This window comes from Ostrinia furnacalis, unplaced genomic scaffold (assembly GCF_004193835.3).
Source record: "Ostrinia furnacalis isolate ACB-3 unplaced genomic scaffold, ASM419383v2 OfSCF2036, whole genome shotgun sequence".
NCBI classification, from domain to species: Eukaryota; Metazoa; Arthropoda; class Insecta; order Lepidoptera; family Crambidae; genus Ostrinia; species Ostrinia furnacalis.
In genome coordinates, this window is record NW_021132275.1 from 494,134 (window position 1) to 508,787 (window position 14,654).

Below are 14,654 nucleotides of genomic sequence, written 5' to 3' on the forward strand. Positions count from 1 at the left end.
ATTTTAGTATGGAGAGAGATATAAGACACACGAGATGTAGGTATAGGTTACCAGCTTTTATTGCTATTAAGTTAATAAGCTAAAATAAAGGGTACAATTTGAAGGGAAGATTAAGGAAATGTCAAAAAAAGACAGATGGCAGCAAATCACATCAAAGTAAGCACTGTAGCATTACATAATACGAGTAGGTACTTCAAGAGCAAGTGTGTAAAAAATAGTAATTTAAGAATTAAGATGTATTCATTAATTTACTGTACAATAACTAGACATAATAATATTTGACTCGTAAAACGCTACGTCGCACGTGACTCTCTGTGACAANTCGGCGACAAACGGACATATTAATAATATATTATTCTTTCAAAGCGACTGATCTTAAAACATTGTTTTAATCTCTGACCTCGTCTCTGAACAAAATAATGTTTTACTAACATTATTTTACTACTATTTAAACACTGTAAAAGATTCACATTCAGATTTAGTTGTTTAATTTTCATTTTCTGCCATTTTTATCAACTTACGTAGGACGAAGATAAAACCGTGACAACAACATGACAGTAACACTCCAGTAATGTTTACAATTCTGCGATTAACTAGGTATACATTTATTGACAAAACAGCGTGTTTTGTTGGGAATTTTCTCGGTTGTTTTGCCATAAAACTTTGTGTTCGATACATAAATTATAGTATGTGGCGTATTGTCTTGCTTCATTTGAAGTTCAGTAAGTATTATCTAGTAGACAAATAACCCTTTGCAAGTTCAGAGTTAGTGACTCTACAATGCCTCGTATTGTTTGATAAACTTTGAGTCAGGATTCATACATCTACCACCTTCTATAGCTATAACATGTATGTATAATGTATGTTTTCGATAATTTATATTGAAACATTTATTAAAATGTTATGAAAAATGCGGGAGGAATGGCGTCGAATTATAAAGCTTGCCGCCATACCAGGTGGGACAACCACGACCACTCTAAAAAGAGTGTAGCGACGAAAAAAGAGATACCTACCTCTATCCAAGAGGAGATATTTATAATGACGAGTAATAATATAATTAAGTGTCTTGACTGTTACAATTTGCTCTTAATATTGCAAACCGTGTTCAAACATCTATTTACCTACATAATTAATTTAATTACCACAATATTGTCAAACGATGAACAATCCTAACCCAAAGTGCGGCTAAGGCCATTTGTAAATGTGTGTCACGAATCACAAAATGATGAATTTGGGTTTCATAGTTCAAAGAAAACGGTTTGATCAACAGTTTCAGATAGTAAAATAACTGAAGCTTCATGAAATTCAGAATTGACTCTACTATAGATTCGCTGAAGTATCCTGCTAAAGTAATTTTAGTTACAAAATTAATATTTAACGTTTTATAATGGTGTCTGTTAAAAAACTATTTTTTTCTATGGTGTAAGATTCCCTTGTGACGAACTGTGAACCACCATAGGTGACTAATGACTCCTTCGACCGAAGGAAGTACTTTAACACCAGTGTGAATACTGTCTATACGGGGCTATTCCTATGTACCTCTCGTTCCCACCGCACCGCTGCAACTCCTGTGTAGCCAGGATCTACAGCTTGACCGCCAATAAAACCCAACCAGTGAAGGTCAAGTTTTTCCCGGGGGAAAGTTACTGAATACAAGAAAGGACAGTGTGACAAAAAAAGTGACAAGAAATGATTTTTTCATTTGTTGAAATAACGAAACCTTAGATCTATGGGGTTAATTTAAAAAGTGTGGCTGCGTTATGCGGGCTATTATAAGCCAGAACTGATTTGAACTGGTTGGATTCAATTTACTTGTGTGCATATCTACATGGCACACAAGTAAATTAAAAATGGTAGCTTTTGAGGCTTCGAAGCCAATAGAGTTTAATTTGTATTGGAAGCTTGCGTCATAATAGAAAAAGCTTTCATGGATGTCAACAAAAGTGTTTCAGTGGATTTTTAACAGTTATCCTGAAGATTAATTTAGATTCACATCCTGAAACGTCAATATAGATCGATGGAAGATTTCACGGCAATTTCAGTATGTAAAATCGATGTTTTAAGCACTCAGCACTGCCTAGTTGAGTTTTAGCTTTAGTTTGAAAACTGGATATATAAAATGTTCTTTTAGATTGATATATCATAGGTTTCAAACAGTTTGGACTCGATTATAATTTGAAGAATATGCATGCAGTCTTCTGCTCTCAAAATGTATAGTCTCATGTATATTGTATATGGTTTAACGTAAAGTATTAAATTTAAATTACCTATGTGTAAAACCCACAGTTTGTACAGGTGTTTGGTCCAAATACAGCCAGATTTTCCATACGACTAGAAACTAGGTTCATTAACCTGCCACAAAGTCATGTGACCACTCTCACTAAGGCTGTATTGGTCACATGATTCGAATAATTATGTCAATGATATTAAAATTTGTTGAAATGGAATACCATATTTTGTGATTTACTATAATTTTGCAATATTTTACGCGGAATATTAATCTGTGTGCAGTCGTATAAAAATTTAGAAATCAATTAACTATACAAACCAATTTAACAATAACTGCAATATAATCGTTTAAGAAATTGATTAAGTAATTCACTCCGTTACCGCAGAAAGAACATTAGGTATTTTTGAGAAGAATGAGTACAACGAAATACTCGTATATCCGTAACAGCGTATTACACTTGAAATTCGACGGGTTCATCCAGTCTAAGTAGCTCAGATGGGAGAGCAGTCGCCCGGCAAGCGAAAGGTTATATGTTCGATTCCCGCCTTAGGCAGTTTTCCAAGTTGTTTATTTATATCCAAGATTGAGGTTTTCAAAAAGCTCTACTATAATTAAAATAACCAAAGCAAAAGTTTAATACAAAAGCTTCACAAAGGTAAGGCACCATCACACCACATAATAATAGATGTTTATGACATAATTGATAACGTCAATTGATAACAATTAATATTGATTAGTCTCTGATAGAGACACGTGTTGCTAGATGCCAATCTTATCAGATGGAAAGTTCTTAAGTTGTACTTGAAATTTTTCCATCAGTTCTAAGAGTTACGATTTTTTTTATCCATAACGAGGAAGCTCTTGGCCTGTTTCTCACGTGATGGTAAGTGATGATCAGGCCGAAGGTGGAAGCGAGCTTCACCCGGAATCCTCAACCACGGAGGAACTGGCTATCTTACCTCTACCTAACTGCCCGAACACAACAATGCATATTATGTTCTACCAACCCTTACCCATGTGACATGCAATAAATTAATTTAAATTTGAGTTATTATAATTTTTAAGCGTTAAGAGTTAAGAGAGCGTGAATGCAAATGGAAGAGGAGCGAAAGGTCATGTTTTCAAGTTGTTTATAATTTAGTTTGAGTTCTAAAAGTGACTGTCCTGCCAGGTCCTGGCTGATGACGGGACCCTCGACCTCTGCATCATCACATCAAAACCTTCGTTATGATTCTGCTACGTAAGTCCTACGTGTTGTAGGGTGTTTCGCTTTTTAAACGGTCAATGTTTGTTTCGTAGATTGTCCATGAAAGCGTTTTATAGGCTGTGAATAGGCTCGCGGTAATTTGGTTTGCTTGTTTCTGATCTTGGTGATGGAGGGGTCTTTTGTGAATAAGGATGTTGGTGATAGTGGATGTCCGCTTATATTGGGAGTGGCGCAAAATCTTGCTTGTCGTTTCGTTGGGTTTTTAAATTGGGACTTTTAAGGATTTTTGGTTGTAAGTACCTTGTCGCAGAACTTTAAATATAATGTGAGGTTGATATTTAATTATCCTGCTTTCGCCTCCGAGATTTATTTTANTAATAGGTAATTACATTTATGCTGAATTGTACCATATACAGTGGTAGTAAATAGGTAAGGAGCAACATTCGGGTTAGTATCCCGAAATTTGTAATCTGAACTCAAGAACAGATTCAAACCTGATAGACCTAAATATTAATCGATCTAAGCTTGATTTAGGCCTGCAGCGTATTTTAATCAAGTGTTAAGCAACGTTTAAGAATGCGACTTAATAATTACAACGATATTTCATATACCTACGAGTATCTGTGAAGTCTACTCTTCGAATCTTGCAATCGTTTTCTGGTCAGTAGAGTCTAATTAGGCCAATTGGACATTTCTGCCGCTTCCTCTCTTTGAAGTAAGGTTACGAACGATTCGACCGTAACTTTGTATGGAAACGTGACCTTAGGCCTAAAAGGGCAATCCCATGAAAGAACTTAAGAAAGAAAAATAAGATTTTAGTGATATGAAAAAAGTGCTATTTTTCATAAAACTCTATTTAAAATTAAAAATGCGACATTATTACGGAAACTTCTTAAAGGAAAACCTATATTTGTCTGAATCACAGGAAAACCGCTAGACACCATTGATGTTAATACAAAAAACTTAAACAGACGCTAAACACGTGTTTTAAATGACATTTCCATATTATATAAATGTCAATTTAAACAAATTTTCAACGCCCGTTTAACTTTTCGTACTTATTAAATAATAAGCTCCTATGTAAGTTAGATATGGCAATGTTGCAATGCATGCACTTACCTACGTATCGCAATATAAATTGATTTTGTTGCAAAAATACTGAACCTACAATACAATGTAGTACACGAGAGAAAGATTATTGATGTTATTATTACACAATAAATAAACCACAAGCCTATCAAAATACAATTAAAAAATAGACCACAAATTGATGATGCGAAACCGAACAGGAAACATTTTAGTACTTAACTAATCTAATATTATAATAAGAGTGTAGGTAATAAGCATAAACTAGTTCATAGGTTCATAGCATCATACATAATATCTATTCATATACCTACATAAAAGCGAAAGGTCACTGACTGACTCACTCATCATGAAATGTCAGACTACAAGGAGTCTAAAATTTTGTACGAAGGTTCCTTTTGGAACGTAGGTGCTCATTAAGACGGGATTTTGCAAAATTCAACCCCTGAGGGGGACAACCTATAACGGGATCTACGCGTACGAAGTTGCGGGCGGCCGCTAGTTTAGTTAAAAATACTTTTCTTTCTTTGAAGGTAGAGTCATCAATTTGGTTTTTCACCACGTGTGTAAAATCTTGGGAGACATAATACAGATGACAGCAAAATAAAGAAGAAACTGTCATCTTATGTGGTTAAAGATGTTATTATGCGATATAAACGTTTAATTTATTGTGTTGACGACTGTACAATGAAGTGAATTTATTATTACTTTCTAACAATGGGTATTAGCGGTTTCTTTAACATAAAATTAGTTTAAAATTATCCTCTTCAGCATACGAGAACAAATAAAACCGCGGAAATGTATCATTTGTATTAGCACTGAATAAATTTTCTTCCAGATGTGTTATTGATTTTTCAGGACAATATAAAGACCATAGTACCTAACTAGATAATAAGTAGTAGATATTCGTGTACCGACCTACGCCCACGAGTATATTATGTATTAATATTAAAGTAAAACGATTAATTCTAATGTAATCTAATCGTTTCGTTTTCTTCACATAAGTTTTGTTTTGTTTAATAATTAAAAGTGATAAAGCTTATAAAGTCAGAATCACATTAAGAAAGTATCACTATGATACACTGAAGAAATAGGGCTATAATAATTGTTGTGCTAATTTAATACTTAGAATGTTCAGAATGCAATATTCGCCCGCAGTGAACTAAAAATACCTATAGCAAATTAAAAGATAAGATAGTGCAAACAGTTTTAAGTTCCAACCGCTATAGCTTGCAAGGACAATAGTCAACATATTGGCGTGCTTGTTTGAGTAAGGGCTCGTTCCTACAGCAATCCAGTTTTGCAGGACCCCGCAAAACTGGACTGTTGTGTGAACTCACATTACTATCGCCCGTATTCACAAACAATGCTTGCTTAAGTGAAGCAGCCAATCGAACGCACAGCGTTTAATAGAGCTCTGTGATTGGCTCGTGTGTCACCCTGTGCGTCCACGCGCAACTGTGCGACCTCATAGCAATGTTTGTGAATACGGGCGCATGTGTGTTTGTAATTCGAATAACAAATTAGAACGGAACACGTATACCTACTACTAAACGGGATTCTGTAAAAAATGTCCTGCAAAAAACGGGATGTCTCCGGTGGGAGCAAGCCCTTTTAGAGGTATTAAAGTTAGTTGCAATCAATAGCATAATCTGACACATTTCTTTTGCAAAATAATACTTATCACAGTTGTATAAAATGCCACAGAATTTAGCTTCATGTGCCGTTTATGCTGTTAGTTATGTTGATTTGTATTGTTTTTATTTCTGCTACCAAATAAATATTTTTTCTTTCTTTCTTTGTGTGGCTTCGTCCGCGTGAATATCGATCTTTCATGGATTTTGTCAACAATTTCATGAGTTATTTTTCTTATCATGTGATCATTTTTATTTTGGTTTTCTAAATAACCAGTAAAAAGCGTTTCAAAATCAGTAATATTCGCTTCGGAGCTTAGCTGGAACTGCTGGAACAAATATCTAAATAAAACATTACATAAGCATAAAATTACATAAGCAGCATCAAAAAAGAAGGATATTTTATTTTGTATCTATGCGCAAGAGTGGAACAAAAGCATCACACTTTTGTGAATAACTAAATACTAATGGATGGAGCATATCAAACTGAACACTGTAACATCTTATGTAATTATAGTAAAACTAGCGGCCGCCCGCGACTTCGTACGCGTGGATCCCGTTTTACCCCCTTAGGGGTTGAATTTTGCAAAATCCCGTCTTATCTTTGTTCTAAAAGGAACCCCCATGCAAACTTTGAGACTCTTAGCACTTGTAGATAGTTTCTGAGACTTCGTGATGAGTGAGTGAGTGAGTCAGACCTTTCGCTTTTATAGATTCTGATTTTACTCGTAGATGATAATTTGTAAAAAAATATAGTTTGACGTGCTGTCGTCTGTAACATAGACTAGCAATTTTCCTAGTTTTACAGTAGGTATCCAGTAATATGTTATGTTACCTTAGGAAAGAGCCCATAGTGTGAATATTATAGCTATGAAGGTTCAGCGTAATGATGTCAATTTAGGGAGAGACAATGATATAATCAATTGGTAGTAAAACTAATGAAATTAACCCCAAAATATCAATAACGTTTTATGTGTCAATATAACAATGAGCACAGATGAAGTAGAGTACCACGCCTTTGTTATTACTCTTTATTAATCAATTGAAGAATAATCAGATCCAATTTTTGTTAGGTTACTTCCTAACTACTTTCTACGTATAAGAGCTACTGGATATAAAAAGCTTAGACATAAGTATGTATAAAAGCTTCGTCCGTAACATTGCCTACCTATAGATCGTTTCATCCACGAAGACGCGCCCCACCATTCTTCCGCTAATGTTTGAGTGTTATCGGTACACGCTAAATCATCCATGAGTGCACACGCACACTACAATAATGACGCTCGGATTGCTCGGATCAAACTCCCCGCACCCCGCGCTTCCCTCGACCAAAAATTGGTGGGGTGCGTCTTCGTGGATGAAACGATCTATAAAAAGTGTGTTTTCAGTGGCAAAACTTTAACAATAAAAGAAAAATGTAACTTGTTTAACAATAATGCCCGCAGGTCAGGCCTATTTTCTTATTCAGTAAACGTGTCTGAGTTATGTTTATGAACGGATTAATCTTGTTAATTTAAACAGCCGTATCCCACCTTCTATAGATAACTTTAATTAACCTATCAAAGCAAAAGCTATACAAATAAACACACAATAATACCTAATCATGTACGAGTATGACGTCAATAGATTTTTACTATCGATTCATCGGGGCCGGCATAATAATTACATAATATTATCTTTATAGTAGCACGTGTTTTCGTGGTGATCATTGAATATTAAAAGCAAAACAATTAACTAAATATCTCCTGGCATAATATTATTATCTTGGCCTGCCTACTATGTTATTCGATTTCGATTAGAAGATAAATCTACCTAACGTACGAAGATTTAATGAATGCTACTGACAACGCCACTCTTGTAGCGGAGTTATGGGCTGAAAATGTGGTTTGTTGTCGACACGACAAGAAGAAGAAGAAGATATGAATGGATAAGGCCCTGTTCATTCTGTGGCACTCGTTTTTTGCTAGATGTTAAACTTCTTCCCCCTTATTAATAAAAACTTACATCTAGGATGAAATCTAGATTAAAATGACATTTCCATACTGAATGACAATTTAAGCCAGTGTTCAACTATAAGGGTATTGCCGTTTTCTTAATTTTTACTTAGTTAATTGGCAGACTGTTCTGTCCCTAATAATTTATTTTGGCAGTTAGAATTCTGTTAAGCTCATCAAATTGTCTCGTTATAAATTATTATGATAAAAATTGCAATAACAAACTCAAAGCGCGATAGCATTTGTTTAAATTAAAGTGATAAAAATGATAGGCATATTGTTTATAATACATACTATGTCTGTGTGGGGTAATCTTGGAAAATTACAGTTTTTTAATTAATAGGAGATGCTACAACGTTACTGTACTTTTTAACTAGAAAGGAGACTTAACAAAACCTTTATTGTAGCAACTATACAATAAGCTTGTGTTATCATAAAATGTAGAGTCATATTTTTGTAACTTCGTACGTATTAAAACTGCATAAGATAACGTAGTTTTTAGTTTAATGTGCCTTTGTTTACACAATATCATAGACTAGCGTACGAAGTCGCGGGCGGCCGCGACTTCGTACGCGTGGATCCCGTTTTACCCCCTTAAGGGTGGAGTTTCGTACTCTTTCTTAGCAGATGCGTACGTCTTAACATTTCCTGCATGTCAATTAGCCCGATCCGTCCAGTGCACAGTGGTTTGGGCTGTGCGTTGATAGATCACTATGTCAGTCAGTCAGTCAACTTTGAGTTTTAACACCTTCGCTGCGGNCCGTGACGATGAGAAATAGCCTAATACTTAGAATGTTCAGAATGCAATATTCGCCCGCAGTGAACTAAAAATATAGCAAATTAAAAGATAAGATAATGTGCAAACAGTTCCAATTTCCAACCGCTATAGTTCGCAAGGACAATAGTTTATATATTATTACTTGTTTGAGTAAGGGCTGGTTCCCACGGAAATGAATACACATTTACCATGTGTGTTTGTAATTCGAATAACAAATTAGAACGGACCTAGTATCTACTACTAAACAGGATTCTGTAAAAAAAGTTCCTGCAAAAAACAAGCAAGCCCTTTTAGAGATATTTAAGTTAGTTACAATCGATAGCACATTAAGAATGACATATTTCTGTTGCAAAATAGCACTTTTATCACAGTCGCCTAAAATGGGTCAAAATTTAGCAAAACCTAACGCCTAACCCAAAGTGCCGTCTCTAGATTAATGTTGATTTGTATTGTTTTATTTCTGCAACTAAATAGGTAAATATTTTTTCTTTTTTTCTTTGTGTGGCTTCGTCCACGTGTACTTATATCGATCTTTCACGGATTTTGTCAACAATTTCATATTTTTCATTTTAAAAAAAGCGTTTCATTATCTGGAACTGCTGGAACAAAACTTCATTTTAAAATATGACGAATATTAGGTAAGCAGCATCACAAAAGAAGGATATTATTTTTGTATCTATGCGCAAGAGTGGAACAAAGGCAACATACTTTTGTGAATAACGAAATAAGTACTAGTTAATGGATGGATGAAGCATAAAAAAAACCGGCCAAGTGCGAGTCGGGCTCGCGCACAAAGGGTTCCGTAGCAGCAAATATAATAAACTTATTATGTCAATTTAATCAACCTATCTCAAAAACTATAAGAGATACGTATCTTTAGCGCGTTAGTTAGATTAGCTCGGTCCGTGCGGCGTGCGGCCGCGCAGCCGTAGGGTTGTCAAAATCTCCGTGCTCGGTGCTAGGGCTGTCGATGCGTCGCGGGGCGCGTCACATCCTCCCTTGTTTTGGAGATTTTTACCTGGAAAAATCACAAGTCTGGTACATAAAGGATCTTCAAGAACAACTAAAAGTCATGTCAATAATAAGTTATTTTTGGGTAACTTCATAACGAGTATAAATTAAAATGTAAAACATGACTGAATTTGTATTTAATCATTAGCCCAATAATAACTCTTTATTTAGAACATGACAGTACATTCATTTACTTATAACAATATCAGTTAATTTGGTCTTGAAACAATGTTATTAAGGTATCCTTAATATTTTTGCTTGCAATGAACTAATCAAACGCTAATTATAGCTAACTTAGTTTTGAAACAATGTTATTAAGATACTTTTAATTTATTCGCTTATAATGAACTAACTGGACGCTAATTTTAGCTAACTTACGGCCGAATACTGAAACACTACTCAAATCTGTCACTCAGCTGACGGGCTCCTAAATTTAAGTATCCTTCAATTTTAAATGGTATTCTCAAACGCTACTCAACGGATTTGAAGCCGTGATCAGCTAAGCAGCTCTCAAATGTTTACATAATGGCAACATTTACCAAAAAAAAGTATGTTTTCATTTACACAAATGATAACTTTACGTCTTTTATCCATTACACGCAGCATCGTTTGGTTATGTATTGTCTTTTATGGAAATATACTCAATCAACTTAACATAGAACAGTTTATTTTTAGTTTCTATTATATATAAATCTCGTTTTATCATATAAAACTAATAATGCTTGCATTTTTATTTCATTAAAAAAATAATTTTAAATATGATACTTTTTATTGTTGAAATCTATTAAGTGGCGATCGTGGACCGAAACGTAACCACAATTGACATATAACATTGTTGACTGACAGACCATCAAATTGACAAATCAACAACTCTTGGAAATGCTGCTATGCGATGTCCCCTTAATCCTCAGAAATAGGCATGTTTATGTAAAGCGATTTCATAGCAGCTATTTTGGTTGTTACTTCGTGCACTATACGATGCACAGTTGGCTGTTAGATGTGGAAGATATCACCTAGTACACGTTCATAACTTCCCGTTGCGTAGAACAGTAGGGTTATAATAAGTATTTGGTCCACTGGTTGTATGGCATTTGGTGAGGGGTTTCAAAGAGCTTCCAAATTATGAATCCAGAAACAACACCGTTTCTTTAGAGACGCGGAACCTCGCTCGGAATTGCATGTCATTATAATAATATTTTTCAATAGCGTTCAGCCTTATTGCGTTCCTGCGATTAGATCTAGGTATTTCCTCGAGGCTCGAAAGAAATGATAACGATGACACACATTATTTACCACTATTTAGGTCGATTTAGGTATAAGAATAGGATTTAAGATACCGCGCAAGCACTCTCAAATTTAACAGCTGCTTAAGACGATTTGACAGTTGTTTGAGTAATGCTTAGCGTTGAATGGCGTTTCAGTATGCGAAAATTCATTTAAGTGGCGTTTGAGTGCAACTTAATTTGAGAGGTGCTTAAAAATTGAGAACTGCTCAGATATTGTTTTGAGNGTATGGGGGGCCCCACCCCCAATTCTTTTTTTTACTATTTAGTGTCATAATTTTGTAGCGGTTCATACAACACATATTCCCATCAAATTTCATCACTGTAGTACTTATAGTTTCCGAGTAAATCGGCTGTGACAGACGGACAGACGGACAGACGGACAGACGGACAGACGGACAGACGGACAGACGGACATGACGAAACTATAAGGGTTCCGTTTTTGCCATTTTGGCTACGGAACCCTAAAAAGTGTGTTTTCAGTGGCAAAACTTTAACAATAAAAGAAAAATGTAACTTGTTTAACAATAATGCCCGCAGGTCAGGCCTATTTTCTTATTCAGTAAACGTGTCTGAGTTATGTTTATGAACGGATTAATCTTGTTAATTTAAACAGCCGTATCCCACCTTCTATAGATAACTTTAATTAACCTATTAAAGCAAAAGATACTTATACAAATAAACACACAATAATACTCATGAATGACGTCAATAGATTTTTACTATCGATTCATCGGGGCCGGCATAATAATTACATAATATTATCTCTATAGTAGCACGTGTTTTCGTGGTGATCATTGAATATTAGGCAAAACAATTAATATCTCGTGGGCATTTGGCCTACCGATACCTATATGTATATTATTCGATTTCGATTAGAAGATATCAATGTATAGTATAAGTCCCTGTTGTTCACATTGTATCACACATTTTTTTTGCTAGACGTTATACGAAGGTGAAAAGCTGAATCGCACCACCTAACTTTAACCTTAACTATAACGATAACCGGTAGTTTTTACCCGACTACGGCAAAGCCAAAGGAGGGTTATGATTTTGACAGGCTATGTATGTATGTATGTATGTATGTATGTATGTATGTATGTATGTATGTTCATCTGTTCCCTCGTAACTTCTAAACTACTTATCAGAATTTGACATACATAGTAAAAAAATAAAGTTAAGATAAATATGCCGTGTTTGGTATCATTTGAAAGCGCTTTACTTGTACATTTTGAATATATATATATTACTAGCATTTGCTTGTGACTTTACCTGTATTCATGGGCTGATTGCATATAATTCACATCTTTTCGTTCATTGCTTCTTTACTACTTATTAGTTCATCAATTTAACTTTTGTTAATATTATGCGCCACAAATACACTTTAACACCAAATTGGTACAAATAATAAATAAAAAGTAAAAAAACTAAAACCCAACTACGACAAAAAACGACGCTAAAAAAGTATAAAACAAGATTTTCAGAATACTGAACTGAACAAAGTTGCTAATGTAGTTGCATAGTAATTTTTATGTTTGGAAAGGCATGCACACGTTACATATACCTACGTACCGTAGCACTTTGACAACGTGTGACTGCGGTTTTCCAAACATGAAAATTACTATGCAACTACATTTGCAACTTTGTTCAGTTCAGTATTCTGAAAATCTTGTTTTATACTTTTTTAGCGTCGTTTTTTGTCGTAGTTGGGTTTTAGTTTTTTTACTTTTTATTTATTTTGTAAAGTGTTGGACAGATTTTTGACTTCTTATTGTTAAAGTATAAAATGGTGCAAACGAGCCTTAAAATTCTTGTGCATTGCCATTTTCACTTAACATAGAGATAGCCTAAATATTTAGGAATCGCATAAGTTACCATAGTTATTTCCTAGTGTTGATTGTGTCTTATATATGCGTGTCACTAATATTTAGAAACCATGTCACTGTGATAAGTACAAGAGTACTTAATTTGAAAATGTACACTAAGGCTGGGTTGCACCATCTTATTTTAACTTTGACAAACGTCAAATATCTGTCAAACTCCATACAAAAAGCACCGGTCATCGTTATAGTAGCCGTTAAAGTTAGGTGGTGCAAATGAGCCTAATTGTATACGACTTATTTTTTTAACAGCTTAAAACGCATTTTTTTGTTCTTTCTTCATTTTTACTAGCAGACTGTTCCCTAATTATTTATTTGAGCAGTTGAAATTCTTTTAAGCTCTTCAAATTGTCTCATTATAAATTATTAGGTATGATAAGAATTGCAATAACAAAGAGCGATAGCGTTTGTTTAAATTAAAGCGAAAAAAATGATAGGCATATTGTTTATAACACATACTATGTCGGTGTGGGGTAGATAATCTTGGAAAATAACAGTTTTTTAACTTAGGAAATGAGACTACACTACTGTACTTTTTAACAAGAAGGGAGACTTAACATAACCTTTATTGTAGCAACTATACAATAAGCTTTTTTTATTATAAAATGTAGAGTCATATTTTTGTAACTTCGTACGTATTAAAACTGCATAAAATAACACAGTTTCTTTTTAATGTGCCTTCGCTTACACAATATCATAGACTAGCGGCCGCCCCCGACTTCTTACGCGTGGAACCCGTTTTACCCCCTTAGGGGTGAAGTTTCGTAAAATTCTTTCTTAGCGGATGCCTACGTCATAACATCTACTTACCTGTATGCCAAATTTCAGCCCGATCCGTCCAGTGGTTTGGGCTGTGCGTTGATAGTGCGTCAGTCACCTTTGAGTTTTAAATATTTACCTAGAAGATTAATCATCTTTACTATTGTTTGTTATCTATCTGCAGTAGGTATGCAGAAGCCAAAGAATAATAATGTTGCGGATTGTCGCGGAACTTGGCAGAAGGTATAAACCTTTATTTCCGTAAGCTAATGTACCTAGTTGCAGACAATATAATTAGTTATGCGATATCGATTCGGTAAAGTCTTGTACATTACTGTAGAGGAACGAAAACAAGACCGAATCTATATTATGTATATCTAAACATCAACATGTATAATGTACATCTAAACAAATACCATTTTTGAGTTTACTTACCTTTTTACCGGGTCCAATTATAGACTTTTAAGTATTTACAACTACTGTTGAATACTGCCGTTTTAATCCTTCTTATAAAGCGCTATTTTTGGAATTTATTAATTCCTGATTGAGCATCTTGACCGAATTCCAAAAATAAACCCTGAACGTCTGTATAAGATATCAATAATAAATAAACATAACAACATCGGCAATAAAAAACAATGTCTAAAGCCGGAATGCAACGGACAGGGTTACGATGCTCACCTTCTTATCTGAGGATAACGGCACGATAACCCTAACACCATTATGCTATTCATTTATCACAATAATCTGCTTATTCATTGATACTTATCGTTATAAACACGGTTGTAAAAG

The 14,654-nt window shown here is 34.6% G+C and overlaps 1 protein-coding gene across 2 annotated transcripts in view; it reads left to right on the forward strand.

Moving 5' to 3' along the window:
- Window positions 1–14,654, forward strand: part of ST5 (putative sugar transporter protein 5) — a 36,554-nt gene that overhangs the window by 7,442 nt on the left and 14,458 nt on the right. The window contains exon 2 of one of the 2 annotated variants that reach the window (XM_028306554.1): window positions 3,402–3,470. The exons of the other annotated variant lie outside the window; for it this stretch is intronic. Within the exon in view, the coding sequence (XP_028162355.1) occupies window positions 3,402–3,470 (69 nt within the window). The remainder of the gene's footprint in view (window positions 1–3,401; window positions 3,471–14,654) is intronic. 2 annotated transcript variants of the gene reach the window in all.